The sequence below is a fragment of the Pongo abelii genome, chromosome 17 (genome assembly GCF_028885655.2).
Source record: "Pongo abelii isolate AG06213 chromosome 17, NHGRI_mPonAbe1-v2.0_pri, whole genome shotgun sequence".
Lineage (NCBI taxonomy): Eukaryota > Metazoa > Chordata > Mammalia > Primates > Hominidae > Pongo > Pongo abelii.
In genome coordinates, this window is record NC_072002.2 from 65,017,411 (window position 1) to 65,033,886 (window position 16,476).

Consider the following 16,476-nt stretch of genomic DNA (forward strand, 5'->3'; position numbering starts at 1 on the left):
TACCCATCGTCCACCGCCATTCTCCACCTGTGGGTGTGTTGGCCTTCCACACTTGACCCTTCTATGAACTCTGCACCATACATGTGGATACATTATTAAACAGCACTAAGAGTCCAAAAATGGAAATGTGCCTATGAACTAGCCCAGGCCATCAGAAAAACTGTACAGTAACAGGCCTGCAAACTGTACCACACCCATGGCGTTGATCACCCTCTAACAAGCATTTTAAAGGCCCACCACAAGGCGCGCCTCCTCTTCCTTCAACAGCTGTGTCGCCTGCCTTTGTGCCTTGATGCTGGTGATCTGGGCATTCAGCCCCAGGCGTGTGTTCTCCATCAGCTCTTTCTGTCTCCTCGCCTCTTGGGCTTCTCGCTTTTCCTTGGCTAATCGGTCTTCCTCCCAGAGCTTGGAGAACATCTGCTCTTCCACCAGCTTTTGCCTCCTCAGCTCCTCATTAAATGCAATCTGTGCTTTCCGCTCCTCACACACCTTCTTCTGATGGATACAAAACAATTCAACACGGAGCTCCTCACAGCGTTCCCTGAAAGGAAAATTTTAAAAAGACAAAACCCAGCCTTTCATGAGGCACTGCTCTATTGAGGCATACATCTGTACAATCACACAATGAAGCAAGAAAAATCAGAGACCTGGATGCAGGCCATCGGAGCACAGGAAACAAGAGGGAGCAGCAGGGAGGGCAAGCACCACGATGGCACAGCCTGACTATGGAAACTGGAGTGAAGCAAAGGCAGCCCTGACTCCATTTCCTGTGTGACCTCGGATCAAAAACTCAACCTGTTAACCCCAATGACTGACCTATTCACTTGACTTTGAGAACCCCTAATTTAGGGTTGCTTACTTTTTTTTTTTTTTTTTTGAGACAGAGCCTCGCTCTGTTGTCCAGGCTGGAGTGCGGTGGCACCATCTCAGCTCACTGTAAGCTCTGCCTCTCGGATTCATGCCATTCTCCTGCCTCAGCCTTCCGAATAGCTGGGACTACAGGTGCCCACCACCATGCCCGGCTAATTTTTTTATATTTTTAGTAGAGACGGGGTTTCACCGTGTTAGCCAGGATGGTCTCGATCTCCTGACCTTGTGATCCGCCCACCTCAGCCTCCCAAAGTGCTGGGATTAGAGGCGTGAGCCACCGTGCCCAGCTGCTCACTTTTTTTTTTAAGAGACAAGGTCTCATTCTGTCACCCAGGCTGGAATGCAGTGGCGTAATCATGGCTCACTGCATCCTTGAACTCCTGGCCTCAAGTGATCCTCCCACCTTAGCCTCCCAAGTAGCTGAAACTATAAGCACATGTCACCATGTCTGGCTAATTAAAAAATTTTTATTTTTGTAGAGGCAGGGTCTTGCTATGTTGCCAGGGCTGATCTCAAACTCCTAGCCTGAAGTGATCCTCCTGCCTCAGCCTTCCAAAGTGCTGGGATTACAGGCATGAGCCACCACACCAGGCTGAGATGCTCACTATAGCTAGATAGGATATCTGGCCAGGCATGGTGACTCATATCTGTAATCCCAACACTTTGGGAGGCCAAGGCAGGAGGATTGCTGGAGACCAGGACTAGCCTGGGCAACACAGTGAGACCTTGTCTCTACAAAAAATTTTTTAAAAATTAGCTAGGCATGCTGGCACACGCCTGTAGTCCTAGCTACTTGGGAGATTGAGGCAAGAAGACCACTTGAACTCAGGAGTTTGAGGCTGCAGTGAGCTAGGACCATACCAATGCATTCTAGCCTGCACTCTAGGTCAGTAAGACCCTGTTTCTAAAAAAATAAATTAAATGATAGACAGAATATCTATTTATTCTAATGACAACAATCATTGATAAGAGGAAAACCTTATGTTTGTGAGTGCTTTATAGTTTACAGGTAGCAGGTATCATCCCCATCTTAGAGTTAAAGCAACAGAGACTCAGGGAGCCTAAGTGTCTTCCCAAGTCACACAGCCAGTAGTAGGAATATTATTGGCAAAAGTTATTAAGTGCTTATTATCTGCCAGACACTATTCTAAGCACTTTAACACATATGAACTCTTGTAATCTTCATAATAATCAATATGGCAATGAACATTACTGCAAATTTATTTTTATTATTTTTATTGTCCTTGGTTTACAGATGAGGAAATGGAAGCACAGAGCAGTTAAGCATCTTACCTAAGTTTGTCCATTTCATATGTGGTAGAACTGGGACTGAAGAGCTGGCAGTGTAGCCCTGGAGTTTGGATTCTTTGGTGTTTCGTTGTGTCACCTCTGCCAGCAACTGACAGAGGCAAGACTACCTCTGACCCACAGGCATTCTGACCAAACATCCTAGGGTATTCGTTAATAAAAACACCCTAAAAAAACCCCTCGAAATGCCTACCTTAATCTGGGGTCTAATCATTAACTGTGTATAATTACAGGACATTTAAAAAGAAATTTCATAATGTACCAAAAGCACAATCCGTAAAAGAAATATTGACAAATTTGATTTCATTAATATTAAAAGCTTTTGCTCTGTAAAAGATCCTTTTAATAGGATAAATAAGACAAGACTGATGAATGTCTGGGGAAAGAAAAGAAAAAGCCATTTAAAAAATGAAAAAAAAAAAGATAAGCTATAGTCTAGGAAAAAAACCACGTATCGGACAAAGAAGTACTATCTAGAATACATAAAGAATCCTCAAAACTTAACAGCTAAAAAAAAAAAAAAATGCAAAAACTTAACAGCTAAAACAAGTAAATTCTAAAAATCTAATTAGAAGTGGGCAAAAGATATAAAGAGACATTTCACCAAAGAAAATGTACAGATGGAAAATAAGCACATGAAAAGTTGCTCAACATCACCAGCCATTAGGTAAATGCCAATTAAGCCCATGATGAGATATCACAGCACGCCTATTAGAACAGCTAAAAATAAAAACAAAACAAAACAAAACAAAACAATTACGCCACTACCAAAAGGACCAGGATGTGGAAAAACTGGATCTCTCGTATACTGCTGGTGGGACTATAAAATGGTACAGCTACTCTAGAAAATAGTTTAGTGTTTATTAAAAAAGAAAAAATTACATTTATGGCTGGGAGCGGTGGCTCACGCCTATAATCTCAGCACTTTGGGAGGCCAAGGTGGATGGATCACCTAAGGTTGGGAGTTCAAGACCAGCTTGACCAACATGAAGAAACCGCATCTCTACTAAAAATACAAAAAATTAGCCAGGCTTGGTGGCTCATGCTTGTAATCCAAGCTACCTGGGGAGACTGAGGTAGGAGAATCGCTCGAACCCAGGAGGCAGAGGCTGCAGTGAGCCGAGATCACGCCATTTCATTCCGGCCTGGGCAACAAGAGCGAAACTCTGTCTCAAACAAAACAAAACAAAACAAAACAAATTTGCATATGATCCAGCAATAGTATATGATAATTATCCTCAATAAACAAAAACATATGTTCACAAAAAAACCTGTACACAAACGTTCCTGTCAGATTTACTTATAATAGAGCAAAACTAGAAACAACCAAAATGTCCTTCAGTAAGTGAATGGTTTAACCAAACTGAGGTACATTCATGCAATGGAATACTACTCAGCAATAAAAAAGACAAACTAACAATACCTCCAACAACTTGGATGGACCTCAAAGGCATTATGTTGAGTGAAAAAGGCCAGTCTCTAAAGATCACATATTGTGTGATTCCATTTATATAACATTCTTAAAATGATGAAATTATGGGGATAGAGATTAGTTGTTGCCAGGGTTAGGAATGATAGGGGTGAGAGTAGTGGGCATGACTCTAGAAGAGTAACATGAAGGAGATTTTTGCAGTGATGGAATAGTTCTGTATCTTGATTGTAGGGTGGTTACACAGTCTACAGGTGATAAAATGGCACAGAACTATACACACACCTTGCACGACTGTCAATTTCCTTGTCTTAATATTGTATTACAATTATGTAAGATATAACCATTGAGGGAAACTAGGCGAAGGGTAAATGGGATCTCTGTACTATCTGTGCACTTTCTGTAAACATATAATTATTTAAAATTAAAAATTAAAAACAAAACAAAACCACTGGTAATTTTTTCTTGTCATTATGTTGAGTGAAAAAGGCCAGTCTCTAAAGATCACATATTGTGTGATTCCATTTATATAACATTCTTAAAATGATGAAATTATGGGGATAGAGATTAGTTGTTGCCAGGGTTAGGAATGATAGGGGTGAGAGTAGTGGGCATGACTCTAGAAGAGTAACATGAAGGAGATTTTTGCAGTGATGGAATAGTTCTGTATCTTGATTGTAGGGTGGTTACACAGTCTACAGGTGATAAAATGGCACAGAACTATACACACACCTTGCACGACTGTCAATTTCCTTGTCTTAATATTGTATTACAATTATGTAAGATATAACCATTGAGGGAAACTAGGTGAAGGGTAAATGGGATCTCTGTACTATCTGTGCACTTTCTGTAAACATATAATTATTTAAAATTAAAAATTAAAAACAAAACAAAACCACTGGTAATTTTTTCTTGTCATTATTATCCATTTCATTTCATTATTATTGCTGAAAATAATTTTGCTGTATAGAAGATAGGGATCACTAAAAATGATCTACTTCAGGTATCAAATATTCTACGAATGCCACTGAATATATCAAAGAGAAATGAATGCATATGCCATCAAAGGACATGTCTATTCATCGTAGCTTTATTCATAAGAGTCCCAAACTGAAAATAACTGAAATGACTGTCACCAGGAGAAGAAATAAATTGTGGTGTATTTATACAATGGAATACAAAAAAAAAAAGCACAAGAAAAAGAGGAAAATTTTCATTCTGCTTTATATTAATATACATATTAAAGCCTCAACTATATTTTCAGTAATAGGGTCTAATAACGCATCCTTACTCAAAAGTATGTTTGCTGATCTATGTTGAGGAGTTGGCAGTGCTGCATTCAAAACACTAAAAACAATTTGTTTTCAAATTATATTACTATAGGATACATTTGTTTCTTTAAGATTTTTAACAATTCATCTAACTAGCAAAAACTCAGTTATACAAGTGAAATCTGTAAAATGTTGCTAAATCCATAAATTTTAAAAGCACAACCACTTATGAACCATTTTGTTTTCTTAATATATTAAGATAAATTTACTAGGAAGTAGAAAATATATGAATGGTCCATTGAGAGTCACTTGGCTACCATACCATTTTCCACCCACAGCATCTTTTCCCCCCAGCAACCAGTAGCAAAGATGTCCAAATCCCACTGAGGACAGGGTATGAGTGCATGCTTTACACAGGCTTGAAAATCCAAGTCTAATCCTCTTTTGGTCACCTGAAGCTTAAGACCTAGACAAATCCCTACCTGTAGAACTCAGTTATCCATCTACAAGCCAAGGAGGGTGGCAAGTCGCTTCTGGCCCTGTGCGTTACTACTCCGGGTTTCTTCACTGCCCTCCTTCAGCAGCTCCCCAAGCCCTGAAACTTCCCATTCCCTCTCCTTTTAGCAGTCTGAATTTACTTTTAGCAGCTGCATCTGCAACTTTTATCTACTACTCACTGCAATGGCTTACTTCTCCTTCTGGCCTCTAGTAGGAGGGTTGAGTGTTTAGGGCTGTCCATATTATTAATAGCGACTTCATGACAGAAAGAGCAGATGGAAGAAACTTTTCTCTGCACCATGTCTTGATCCCTCCACAGATGTCGTTTTGCTGCTTTTTCACATCTGTTGACCTTTGGATTTCTGGTCTACTCAAATTTTGAGTGCTATGAAAAATGAACTCTTGTATTCTTCTGTATTCCACCAGATTTAAACTCAGGTATTTTTGGATCATCCATTCCTGAATCTGGCTTAACATGATACACACCTTGCCCCACTCATACTAGATGACCTAACAACCTAAGTGACACTCACTCTCACAGAGCCCAGCATAAAGTAGGAGCCCAAAAATACTTACTGAATGAATGAATGCTAATGGCTATGTTTTAAACACTTCCAGGTAATATTTGGACTTTAAAATACCTTCTGAATATAAAAACCTTAGCCAGTTACTCTAAAATTAAAAGACAGATGAAATCGATGATTTAGGGCATTCCATGGGTCATTCATGTGATCATCACTGCACTGAGAGATGTATCTGAAAAAAGGGGCAAAATGCACCATCATACTATTATTCAACATAGCACTGGAAGTCCTAGCTAGAGCAATCAGACAAGAGAAAGACATAATGGGCATCCAAATTTCAAAGTAAGAAGTCAAATTATCCTTGTTTGCAGACGACACGATCTTATATTTGGAAAAATCTAGACTCCACAAGAAAAGTCTTAGAATGGCTAAACAAATTCAGTAAAGTTGCAGGATACAAAATCAACATACAAAAATCAATAGCATTTCTATATGCTTACAGTGAACAACGTGAAAAAGAAATTTAAACAGTAATCCCATTTACAATAGCTACAAACAAAATTACCTAGGAATTAACCAAAGAAGTGAAAGATCTCTACAATGAAAACCATAAAACACTGATGAAAGAAATTGAAGAGGACATCAAAAAATTGAAACATATTCCATGTTCTTGGACTGGAAGAATCAATATTATTAAAACATCTATACTACCCAAAGCAATCTACAGACAAAATGCAATCCCTATCAAAATACCAATAACATTCTTCACAGAAATAGAAAAAACAGTTGCTCATGCCTGTAATCCCAGAACTTTGGGAGGCCAAGGCAGGTGGATCACTTGAGACTAGGAGTTCGACACCAGCCTGGGCAACATAGGGAAACCCTATCTGTATTAAAAATACAAAAATTAGCTGAGGGTGGTGGTACACACCTGTGGTCCCAGCTACTTGGGAGGCTGAGGCAGAACTGCTTGAACCTAACCTGGGAGGCAGAGGTTGCAGTGAGCTGAGATCCTGTAACTGCATTCCAGCCTGGGCAACATACACTCCAGCCTGGACAACTGAGTGAGACCCTGTCTCAAAATAAAATGAAATAAAATAAAATAAGAAAATAAGAAAAGAAAAGAAAAAACAATCCTAAAATTTGTATGGAACCACAAAAGATTCAGAATAGCCAAAGCTATTCTAAGCAAAAATAACAAATCTGGAGGAATCACATTACCTGACTTTGAATTATACTACAGAGCTATAGTACCTCAAACAGCATGGTACTGGCATAAAAAGAGACACATAAACCAATGAAAAAGAATAGAGAACCCAGAAACAAATCTACACACTTACAGTGAACTCATTTTTGACAAAGGAGCCAAGAACATGCACTGGGGAAAAGACAGTCTCTTCAATATATGATGCTGGGAAAACTGGATATCCATATGCAAAAGAATGAAAATAGACCCCATCTTTCATCATATACAAAAATCAAATCAAAATAGATTCAAAACTTAAATCTAAGACCTCAAACTATGAAACTACTACAAGAAAACATTGGGGAAAAATCTCTAGGACATTGGTCTGGGCAAAGATTTCTTGAGCAATACCCTATAAGCACGGGCAACCAAAGCAAAAATGGACAAATGGGATCATATCAAGTTAAAAAGCTTCTGCACAGCAAAAGATACAATCGACAAAGTGAAGAGACAACCCACAGAATGAGAGAAAATATTTGCAAACTATCCCTCTGAAAAGAGATTAATAACCAGAATATATGAGGAGCTCAAACAACTCTATAAGAAAAAAATCCAATAATCCAATCAAAAAATGGACAAAAGATTTCAACAGACATTTCTCAAAAGAAGACATACAAATGGCAAACAGGCATATGAAAATGTGCCCAACATCACGGATCATCAGAGAAATGCAGATCAAAACTACAGTGAGATATCATTTCACCCCAGTTAAAATCGCTTATATCCAAAAGGCAGGCAATAACAAATCCTGGTGAGGATGTGGAGAAAAGGGAACCCTTGTACACTGTTTGTGGGAATGTAATACAACCACTATGGAGAACAGTTTGGAGGTTCCTCAAAAAACTAAAAATAGAGCTACCATAAGATCCAGCAATCCCACTGCTGGGTATAGGCCCAAAAGAAAGGAAATCAGTATATTGAAGAGATAGCTAAACTCCTATGTTTGTTGTAGTGCTGTTTACAACAGCTAAGATTTAGAAGCAACCTAAGTGTCCATCAACAGATGAATGGATAAAGAAAATGAGGTACACATGCACAATGGAGTACTATTCAGCTCTAACAAAGAATGAAATCCAGTCATTTATGACACCATGGATGGAACTGGAGGTCATCACGTTAAGTGAAATAAGCCAGGCACAGAAAGACAAACATTGCATGTTCTCACTAATTTGGGGGATCTAAAAATCAAAACAATTGAACTCATGGAGACAGAGAAGGATGGTTACCAGAGGCTGGGAAGGATAGTGGGGGGGTTGGGAGTGGAGATGGGGACAGTTAATGGGTACCAAAAAAAAAAAAAAGAATGAATGAATAAGACCTACTATTTGATAGCACAACAGGATGACTATAGTCAATAATTAAAGGTGTGTGCCACCATGCCCAGCTAATTTTTGTATTTTTACTAGAGATGGGGTTTCACCATGTTGGCCAGACCAGTCTTGAACTCCTGACCTCAGGTAATCCACCTGCCTCAGCCTCCCAAAGTGCTGGGATTACAGACATGAGCCACCGCACCTGGCCAATTTTTTTATGTTTTGTAGAAATAAGGTCCCACTATGTTGCCCAGGCTTGTCTCAAACTCTTGGCCTCAAGTGATCAAAGTGCTGGGATTATAGGTGTGAGCCACTGTGCCCAGCCAAATAACAGCAAGTCTTAATGTTTATACTCTTAGAAGTATCAGAAGCACTGAAAATATAACGGAGGAATTATAACAACATTATAAATATATAATAGCTCTTGCTCTAAGAGCTGTAGCTCTAGGGAGGCTTTTTAGTATATTTTTGCTTTAGAGGTAAGGAATGTCTTGGTCTGTGAAATTAAAAGCATCTGCCAAGCTTCTGATTATATAACATTATAGATCATCTCAGAGGATCACTCTTGGGTACTCCCATATAAATCTTCCCTCTGTAAGTGCACAGTAGTGGGTAGTCTATCAGGGCACAGACTCAGAGTATCCTACGATGGAAAACCACAATGAAAAGGGATATGGAGGCAACCACAGGACCAGATTGAGTAGATTGAGTACAGTAAAGACCAGGGATCTGAAAACTGAGGGTCACCATGGGTCTGGGTCAGGAAGTGCCTTATAAGTCCAGGTGATCAGACCCCAATGATCAGAATACCAGGCAAGGAAACAGACAATAAAGAAGAGAGGAGAGAGGGCCGGGCATGGTGGTTCATGCCTGTAATCCTAATACTTTGGGTAGCTGAGGTGAGTGGATCACTTGAGTCCAAGAGTTCAAAACCACCCTGCGCAACATGACGAAAACCCCGTCTCTACAAAAAATACAAAAAAATTAGCTGGGCACAGTGGCGTGTGCCTATAGTCCCAGCTACTTGAGAGGCTGAGGTGGGAGGATCACTTTGGGCTCAGGAGGTGGAGGTTGTAGTCATGATCATGCCACTGCACTCCAGCCTGGGTGACAGAGCAAGACCCTGTCTCAAAAAATGACAGCCAAAAAACCCCCGAGGGAACCCAAGCGCACATGCAGCACAGGTAGAGACTACAGCAGCAGGAGGAGAGCCCAGCTTTACCAAAGATTCCTTGGCGTAGGGGCTTTTGAAGAACTTCCTGCCAACAGCAAGGGTGAGGTTAATACCTAAAGTTCAGTAACATAATCTCCTTTGTTACTTCCATTCTAATTGAGAAGCAAGCACAGAACATTAGAACATAGTTCTCAAGCACACACTGTATTATTCAATGATATGTAATATATTGCCAAGACTTAAAGTTACAACTACTCTGTATATCCTCTTAAGACTAATTTACTTTAAATTAGCATTCTTAAATCTATTTTAATGTACCAACTTTGGATTCTGTTTGTGTGTTTTCTGATTTCATTACCTGAATTGCTGGTCTAGCTTTTCAGCCACAAAATCCTGCCTCTCTTTTTCATTTTTCTCTTTTAGTAATTTAGTTTTCTCTCTCATCCTATCTTTTTTCTCCTCAATGGTTTCTTTCTTCAATTGCATTTCTGTAAAATACTCATTTTCTTCTAATGCTAAAAGCTCACGTAGCCTGAAACAAAAAGCCAAAAAAAAAAGAAAACTGTCATGCTACATGCATCATTTTATTAATTGTTGTTATATTCAATTTTGGAATTATAGGTCTAATTTGTAAGAAGAGAAAGATCATTGCAGTCCTCCATAAAATAAGACTTTTTTTTTTTTTTTTTTTTTTTGAGACAGGATCTCACTCTGTCACCCAGGCTGGAGTGCAGTGTGATCATGGCTCACTGCAGCCTTGACCTCCTGGGCTCAGGTGATCCTCCCACGTCAGCCTCCTGAACAGCTGGGACTACAGGCAGGTGCCCCTATGCTCAGCTATTTTTTTATTTTTTGTAGAGATGGGGTCTCACTATGTTGCCCAGGCTGGTCTCAAACTCCTGGGCTCAAACAATCCTCCCACCTCAGCCTCCCAAAGTGGTAGGATTATAGGCATGACCCACTAAGCCCAGTCAACTGCACCATATTTTATTTGATCACATACAAATAAGATACGAAATATATATTTTTAACAAAAGAGTAAAATGAACAGGTTTCAATCAAAATAATGAAATATGAAACAATATATTGTTTTTCATCAAAATATAGGTTATCACAAGTAAAAATATTAAAAATATTAACCAGCAATAGCTATGGATTCAATATAAATATCTCAGCCATGATCCTTCCTAAATTTGATTTTTGACTGGTCAATCTCAAATTGTGGTTTTAGGAATATTTCACGGTTTGTGTCCCAGGTTTCTGAGCCTTACTTATTTCGTCTTTCTTCAATGTTAATGATAAACCCTTGCACGGCATCCTTGATTCTTGCTCGCACAAGGCTGTCCAAAAACTTGCAGTCATTGTGCTGGTCCCACTCAGCTTTCAAGCGATCCCGCTCACTTGACTTAATGGAAGCCAAAATAGCATTATGCTTCTGATGGCTGCGTCGGATTCTTTCTAGATAGTGCTCAGCCCCTTGGCCTTTAGGAGGCTTGGACCTCTGAAAACAAAAACCAACTATCACTTATAATAAGCCAAAGAATCAACTGCATATTTTCAATTAGTTATGCTCTCAATCAATACTCATACTAAATAAAATTGGGTATAAAAAACTAATACATCCTACTATAAATGAATACAGCTTATGCACTTAAAGAGTAACTTGTTTCATTCTCTGAGCCTATACCTAAGATGTCATCAAAACAGTCTCAAATATTTCTAATGTGCCATTTGAAAAATAGTTGATGAAAATTACAAAGTTAAAAATGTGAACAGGACTCTGTTGAGATTGTCTAGTCAAACCCAGAGACATTAAATGATTTGCTGAACTTGCTTCAAATAGGGCAGATAAAACAAGAATTAGAGGTCTTCTAATTCCTGACCTTGACATTGCCACCCATTATTCCACATTATTTCTCATGGTTGGACACCATAGTTATCACACCAAAATACTTTCAATGAAAAGGTGCTACTATGAAAATATATAGAAAAAATATATATATGTGTGTATATATATGTATATGTGTGTGTATATATATGTGCATATGTATATGGCTATATAATGAGTTGTGATAATGAAAGATCTTTTACTAAGAAGGAAGAAATGAAGTGAGGGAGGAAGAAAGGAGGGAAAAGAAAAAAAGCTGGTGGTAGAACTTTATTCCTGTTTCTATGGTACCCAGAAGTTTTAATGCAAAGAGTGTGTTCCTGACCTTTTAGGCTACTTTGAATTTCTATAAATGTATTGTTTTTACAGAAATGTCCACTAAAAAAGTTAGAAATGCATGTACCATTTGAATATATATAGATACACTTAATGAAATCACATAGCCTATATCTTTTTCCTTTCTGTATTCCTAGCATTGAACATAATGCCTACTACAGTGAGGTTCTCAACAGAAATGAATGAATGAATGAATGAGTGAATGAATGAAACAATGTTGCTGGGTGGGCTTGATGCAATTTCTGCACCTCCTGGAGCCACCACAAAATCCATAGTCTTGAGCTTTGTATTTTCAGGAACAGTTTTATCAAGTCATCCTTAGGTAAGTTGTGAGATACTGGGGTGCTGATTCATAGAAACAAAACTCTTAAGAGGCAGAGAGAGAGAGAGTCAATCTGATCATTTACATTTAGAATATCACCATCAGGATTACCAGAATACTAGGGTTAGGTGTTTGTAATGAAGTCTCCTGAGGAAAGAAAATCAACATTTGAAGACAGTTTAATTAAAAGATTCAGGGCTCAGGGTACACATATAGGTACCTAGATTTAGCTGAACAAGATAAGGCAAGCCTGGGGTGGTAAGGAGACAGAAGATTATGTTGGGGGTTATATCATGGAGAAGAGCTAATCCGTGTCAGAATTATTTGGAGCCTAGAGCCAGCTAATTAGATGACTGTTCTCCAATACTGATGGCATTTTATGAATATCGATCTGTGAAAATAAAGCAGAGGAGGATCACAGTGGCACCCTTGGCAGCATACACAGCAGGAATTAAGGCTCCCAGTGTGAGCTGAGAACAGGAACGAAACACCAAGGTAATCTAGAAACACTGGCTCCAGTTGTCAGGACAGGAAACAGGGCTGAGGTATATTTTGGCTGAAGAGGTGACAAATACCATGAGCAGTACCCAAGGGGTCAGGAAGCCTTTTAAGACTTGGGAATCATGTGAAGGACTCTGGTCTGGGAAGGACCCAATCTCTTGATAAGTTAGGGGTATGACCTGGAGTTCTCAAAAAAGGTGATGCCAATCCCAGCACAGTCGTGGCATTGTTCAAAATCTGTACTGTTCAATATAAATATAATGCAAAACAGATATGTAATTCTAAATTTTCAAGTGGCTGCATTTAAAAAAGTAAAAAGAAACAGGGGAAGTTAATTTTGATAGTATACTTTATTTAACCAATATATCCAAAATATTATCTTGTCAATATGTGACTCTAGGCACATTTCAAGTGCTCAAATGCTATGTGTGACCAGTGGCTACCTACTGGACATCTCTATTGGACAGCTCTAAACCATGCTAAAGTCAGGAAAACACAGGATATTTTACTAACTACTGTGGGCTTTCAAGGTCACTGAAGGCTTTTTGTTACTGTAGCATCTCCAATTATAATTATTAGGATTACAATTTACGGTTCGGTTGTCTTAAAGAACAATGCTTTACATCCTAGGTTTGATTCTGGCCTCTGTCCGTTACTAACTGAATTGAGCAAGTTACTTAATCTCTTTGAATCTTAGTTTTCTCACCTGTCAAATGAGCAAAATAAGTATCCTCCTAATGGATTCCTAGGAGACACTCATCAAATAGCTGCTCCTTTTGATGTCCCATTACTTCAGACATTAAAATTTTCATAGGTTTCTCCTGGGGAATTGTTTACGGTCCAAGTCTCATCTGTTGGTGGCTTTAATTCTTGCAACACAATTCTGCTACCTCTAGCATCTATCTTTCTTATCACACTCAGACACTGGAGGAGCAGATGCACCAACTCTAACCTCTTCCTTTTCCTCTTAATTCTTGTTAGGTGCAAAGTATTCAATAGGCCTGCTTCTCTGGTTTAGTGTTTTTGTTTGTTTTCTGTTCCTTATTGGTTCCCAACACAAGTAATAGCACCCAACAATGGCTCAGCCCCTGAGCCCTGTGTTTGGATACAGAACCCAAAGTAGATCTTCTGTCCTTCATGAAGTGTGTTTATAATTATTTCCTTGAACCCTACAAGCTACTAACGTGTCCCATCTGCTGCTTTCCAGCTCCAGATCTTACAGTACTTGGACCTAAAGAAGGAGAAGGTCTATAGGTTGACTGAAGTTTGCTATGTGCACTGTGGAGCATAATAAAACTGTATCACTGATCTTTCGTCCATAAACTGACATCACAGACAATATAGCACATCATTATTTACCGTGTTAACCTTTAGTGGTTTCATTATACATAAGTTTTTTTTGCAATTGGATTACAAGTTGAGCACCCCTAATTTGAAAATCTGAAATCTGAAATGCTCCAAAATCTGAAGCTTTTTGAGCAACCACATGATGACATAAGTGGAAAATTTCACACCTGACCTCATGTAAGGGGTCACAGTCAAAACACAAGCAAACAACACATATTTATTCAGCATCCCCAAGGGGAAAATAAAATTACCTTCGAGGTAATGAAATATAAATAAATTCTGTGTTTAGACTTGGGTCCCCTCCCCAAGATATTGCATTATGTATATGCAAGTATTCCAAAATCCAAAAAAATCTGAAATCCTAGACATCTTTGGTCCCAAGCATTTCAGATAAGAGATACTTGACCTGTATAAGCTCCTTGAAGGGAGGGCTCAGGCTTCAATAAAGAGTTAACCTTCCAGGATCATTGTATCCACCCCTGTATCTCCCACAATACTGCGCACACAGCAGGGGCTCAAGCAATAACTCTGCCTACATGGCAGTTTTCTGGCGGGTAGAAACTAGTTTGTAGAAACAAAAAAACTACATGTATGGACCAATAGTGTCTGAGGTTCTCAGCAGGAACCATCAAATTCTGCAGCAAGCACATTTTCCTGGCCTACTACCACTCCAGCCTTAGAGGCAGGCACCTGAGTTTTTCCCAGGTCTGAAGGGACACTTCTGTCCAGCAATGGTTACTGGTTGAGTTGGCACAGGAAAGGCGTTGGGTGCTATAACCACTCACAACCTAATTCCCCTTCCTCAGACGATTTTCCTAGGAGTGAAAGACCAGCTCCAAATCATAGGCCTGCCCTGCCCCCAGATCTGTCTCTGGGCCGGGTGCCCTTTCCATAACACACACTCGCCACTCCATGGGGGAAAGACATCCTTCCGGTGTCTTGGAGACTGAAAAACCCTAAGATCCCTAGTGGTGATTCTCCAAAAACAGAACCTAAATATTATAACTTTGGGTGCAGATGAAAAGCTGTAAGGATGAAAACAGAGGGAGATGAGTGGGTGAGAGGTGGGGTAGATAGGTGAGCGACCTTATCTTCCTTCTTTCAAAATTCAACCCACTGCATCAGGCGACACCCGTTCCCCTCGAGAAGGCCCCGGGTGGGGGCCGAAGTGGGATAGGCCAGGCCTGGAGTGCGCAGAGATGGAGAAAGCTGTAGGGTCTGGCAGACACATCCTGTGCTTACCACGATCACCACTTTGGGGGTGGGGCCCTTAACCTCCCGCTGTACGGTGCCAAACCGCTGGCTGTACATTTTCGAGTCCCCTTCGGGATGGGGGCGGCGTCCGCCGCGCTTCCCCCAATGGTGGCGACCTGCGGAACCCGCTTCCGCGACGCAGAAGTCTGGTTGCCATGGTGCGCCTCGCGGGATTAGGGGCCGGTAGAGGTGGGCGGGCCGGGCGGAAGTCGGTCTGGTCACCATGGGGGCCGCAGACGCCTGCACTCGCGACTTCCTCTTCCAGCTGAGAAGCTGAGCCTGCGCGGTCCTCACCCCGCCCCTCGGCCAAACCCCGCCGACCTTGCTCCCTTCCTCTACGGTTCATCAGAATGGCAGAAAAAACCTCTAGCCCAAGAAAACTCAAAGCTCTAATTACAATTCCAGTTGACTTTGCTATTTATATCCTGTAATGGTCTAAACGTATGAGAAAGGTTAGCGAACATTTTTTGGGAAGCTTAAATTGTGCACTACCTGTAGGTTAATCTTGATGACGGTAATAATCACAGGAAAACCTTATATTTGTGTAGTTCTTTACAATTTCCAAGATATTTTCACACACACAACCTTTGAACCTCACAAATTTTTTTTGAGACAAGGTCTCGCTCTGTTGCCCAGGCTGGAGTGCAGTGGCGTGATCATGGCTCCCTGCAGCCTCGTCCTCCTGGGCCTCAGCCTCCAGAGTATCTGGGACTACAAAGCCTGCGCCACCACGCCCTGCTAATTTAAAAACAAATTTTGAAGAGACAGGGGGTCCCGCTCTGTTGCTCAGGCTGGAACTCCTGCTCCTGGGTTCAAGCGATCCTCCCCCCTGCCCCTCCCGCCGGCCTCCCAAAGTGTTGGAATTACAGGGTGCGCTACCGCGCGTGGCCGCAAATATCTTACAGGGTTGATAGAATAGCAAGTATTACTATCCTTATTTTCCAGCTAAGGCAAAGTTCAGGGAGCCTATGTGCCTTGTCAAACCAAATAACCAGTAATAATAATAATTTTTTAAAACCTGTTAATAAAATCTTCCTATTTGCCATTGGCAGAAACCAGGGCTTAGACTCAGGATATCCTAGGATGGGGGCAGATCAAATGGACTAGTGGGGCAGTGGCACGACCTGGTGGAGCATAATTAAGAGTCTGAGGGTCACAGTGGACCAGGGTCAGGATGTGGATCAGAAGTCCAGTA

At 40.4% G+C, this 16,476-nt stretch overlaps 1 protein-coding gene across 2 annotated transcripts in view; it reads right to left on the reverse strand.

Annotated features, from left to right (window-relative positions):
• The window catches only part of CFAP53 (cilia and flagella associated protein 53), a 39,258-nt gene extending 23,735 nt beyond the window's left edge, over positions 1 to 15,523 (reverse strand). For both annotated transcript variants that reach the window (XM_002828218.3, XM_054537936.1), the window contains exons 1-4: positions 15,270 to 15,523; positions 10,905 to 11,134; positions 9,992 to 10,165; positions 238 to 541 (exon numbers count right to left, since the gene is read on the reverse strand). In XM_002828218.3, coding sequence (XP_002828264.2) covers positions 238 to 541; positions 9,992 to 10,165; positions 10,905 to 11,134; positions 15,270 to 15,506 — 945 coding nt within the window. In that variant the 5' untranslated portion in view covers positions 15,507 to 15,523. The remainder of the gene's footprint in view (positions 1 to 237; positions 542 to 9,991; positions 10,166 to 10,904; positions 11,135 to 15,269) is intronic.
• Between the last annotated feature and the right edge of the window lie 953 nt (positions 15,524 to 16,476).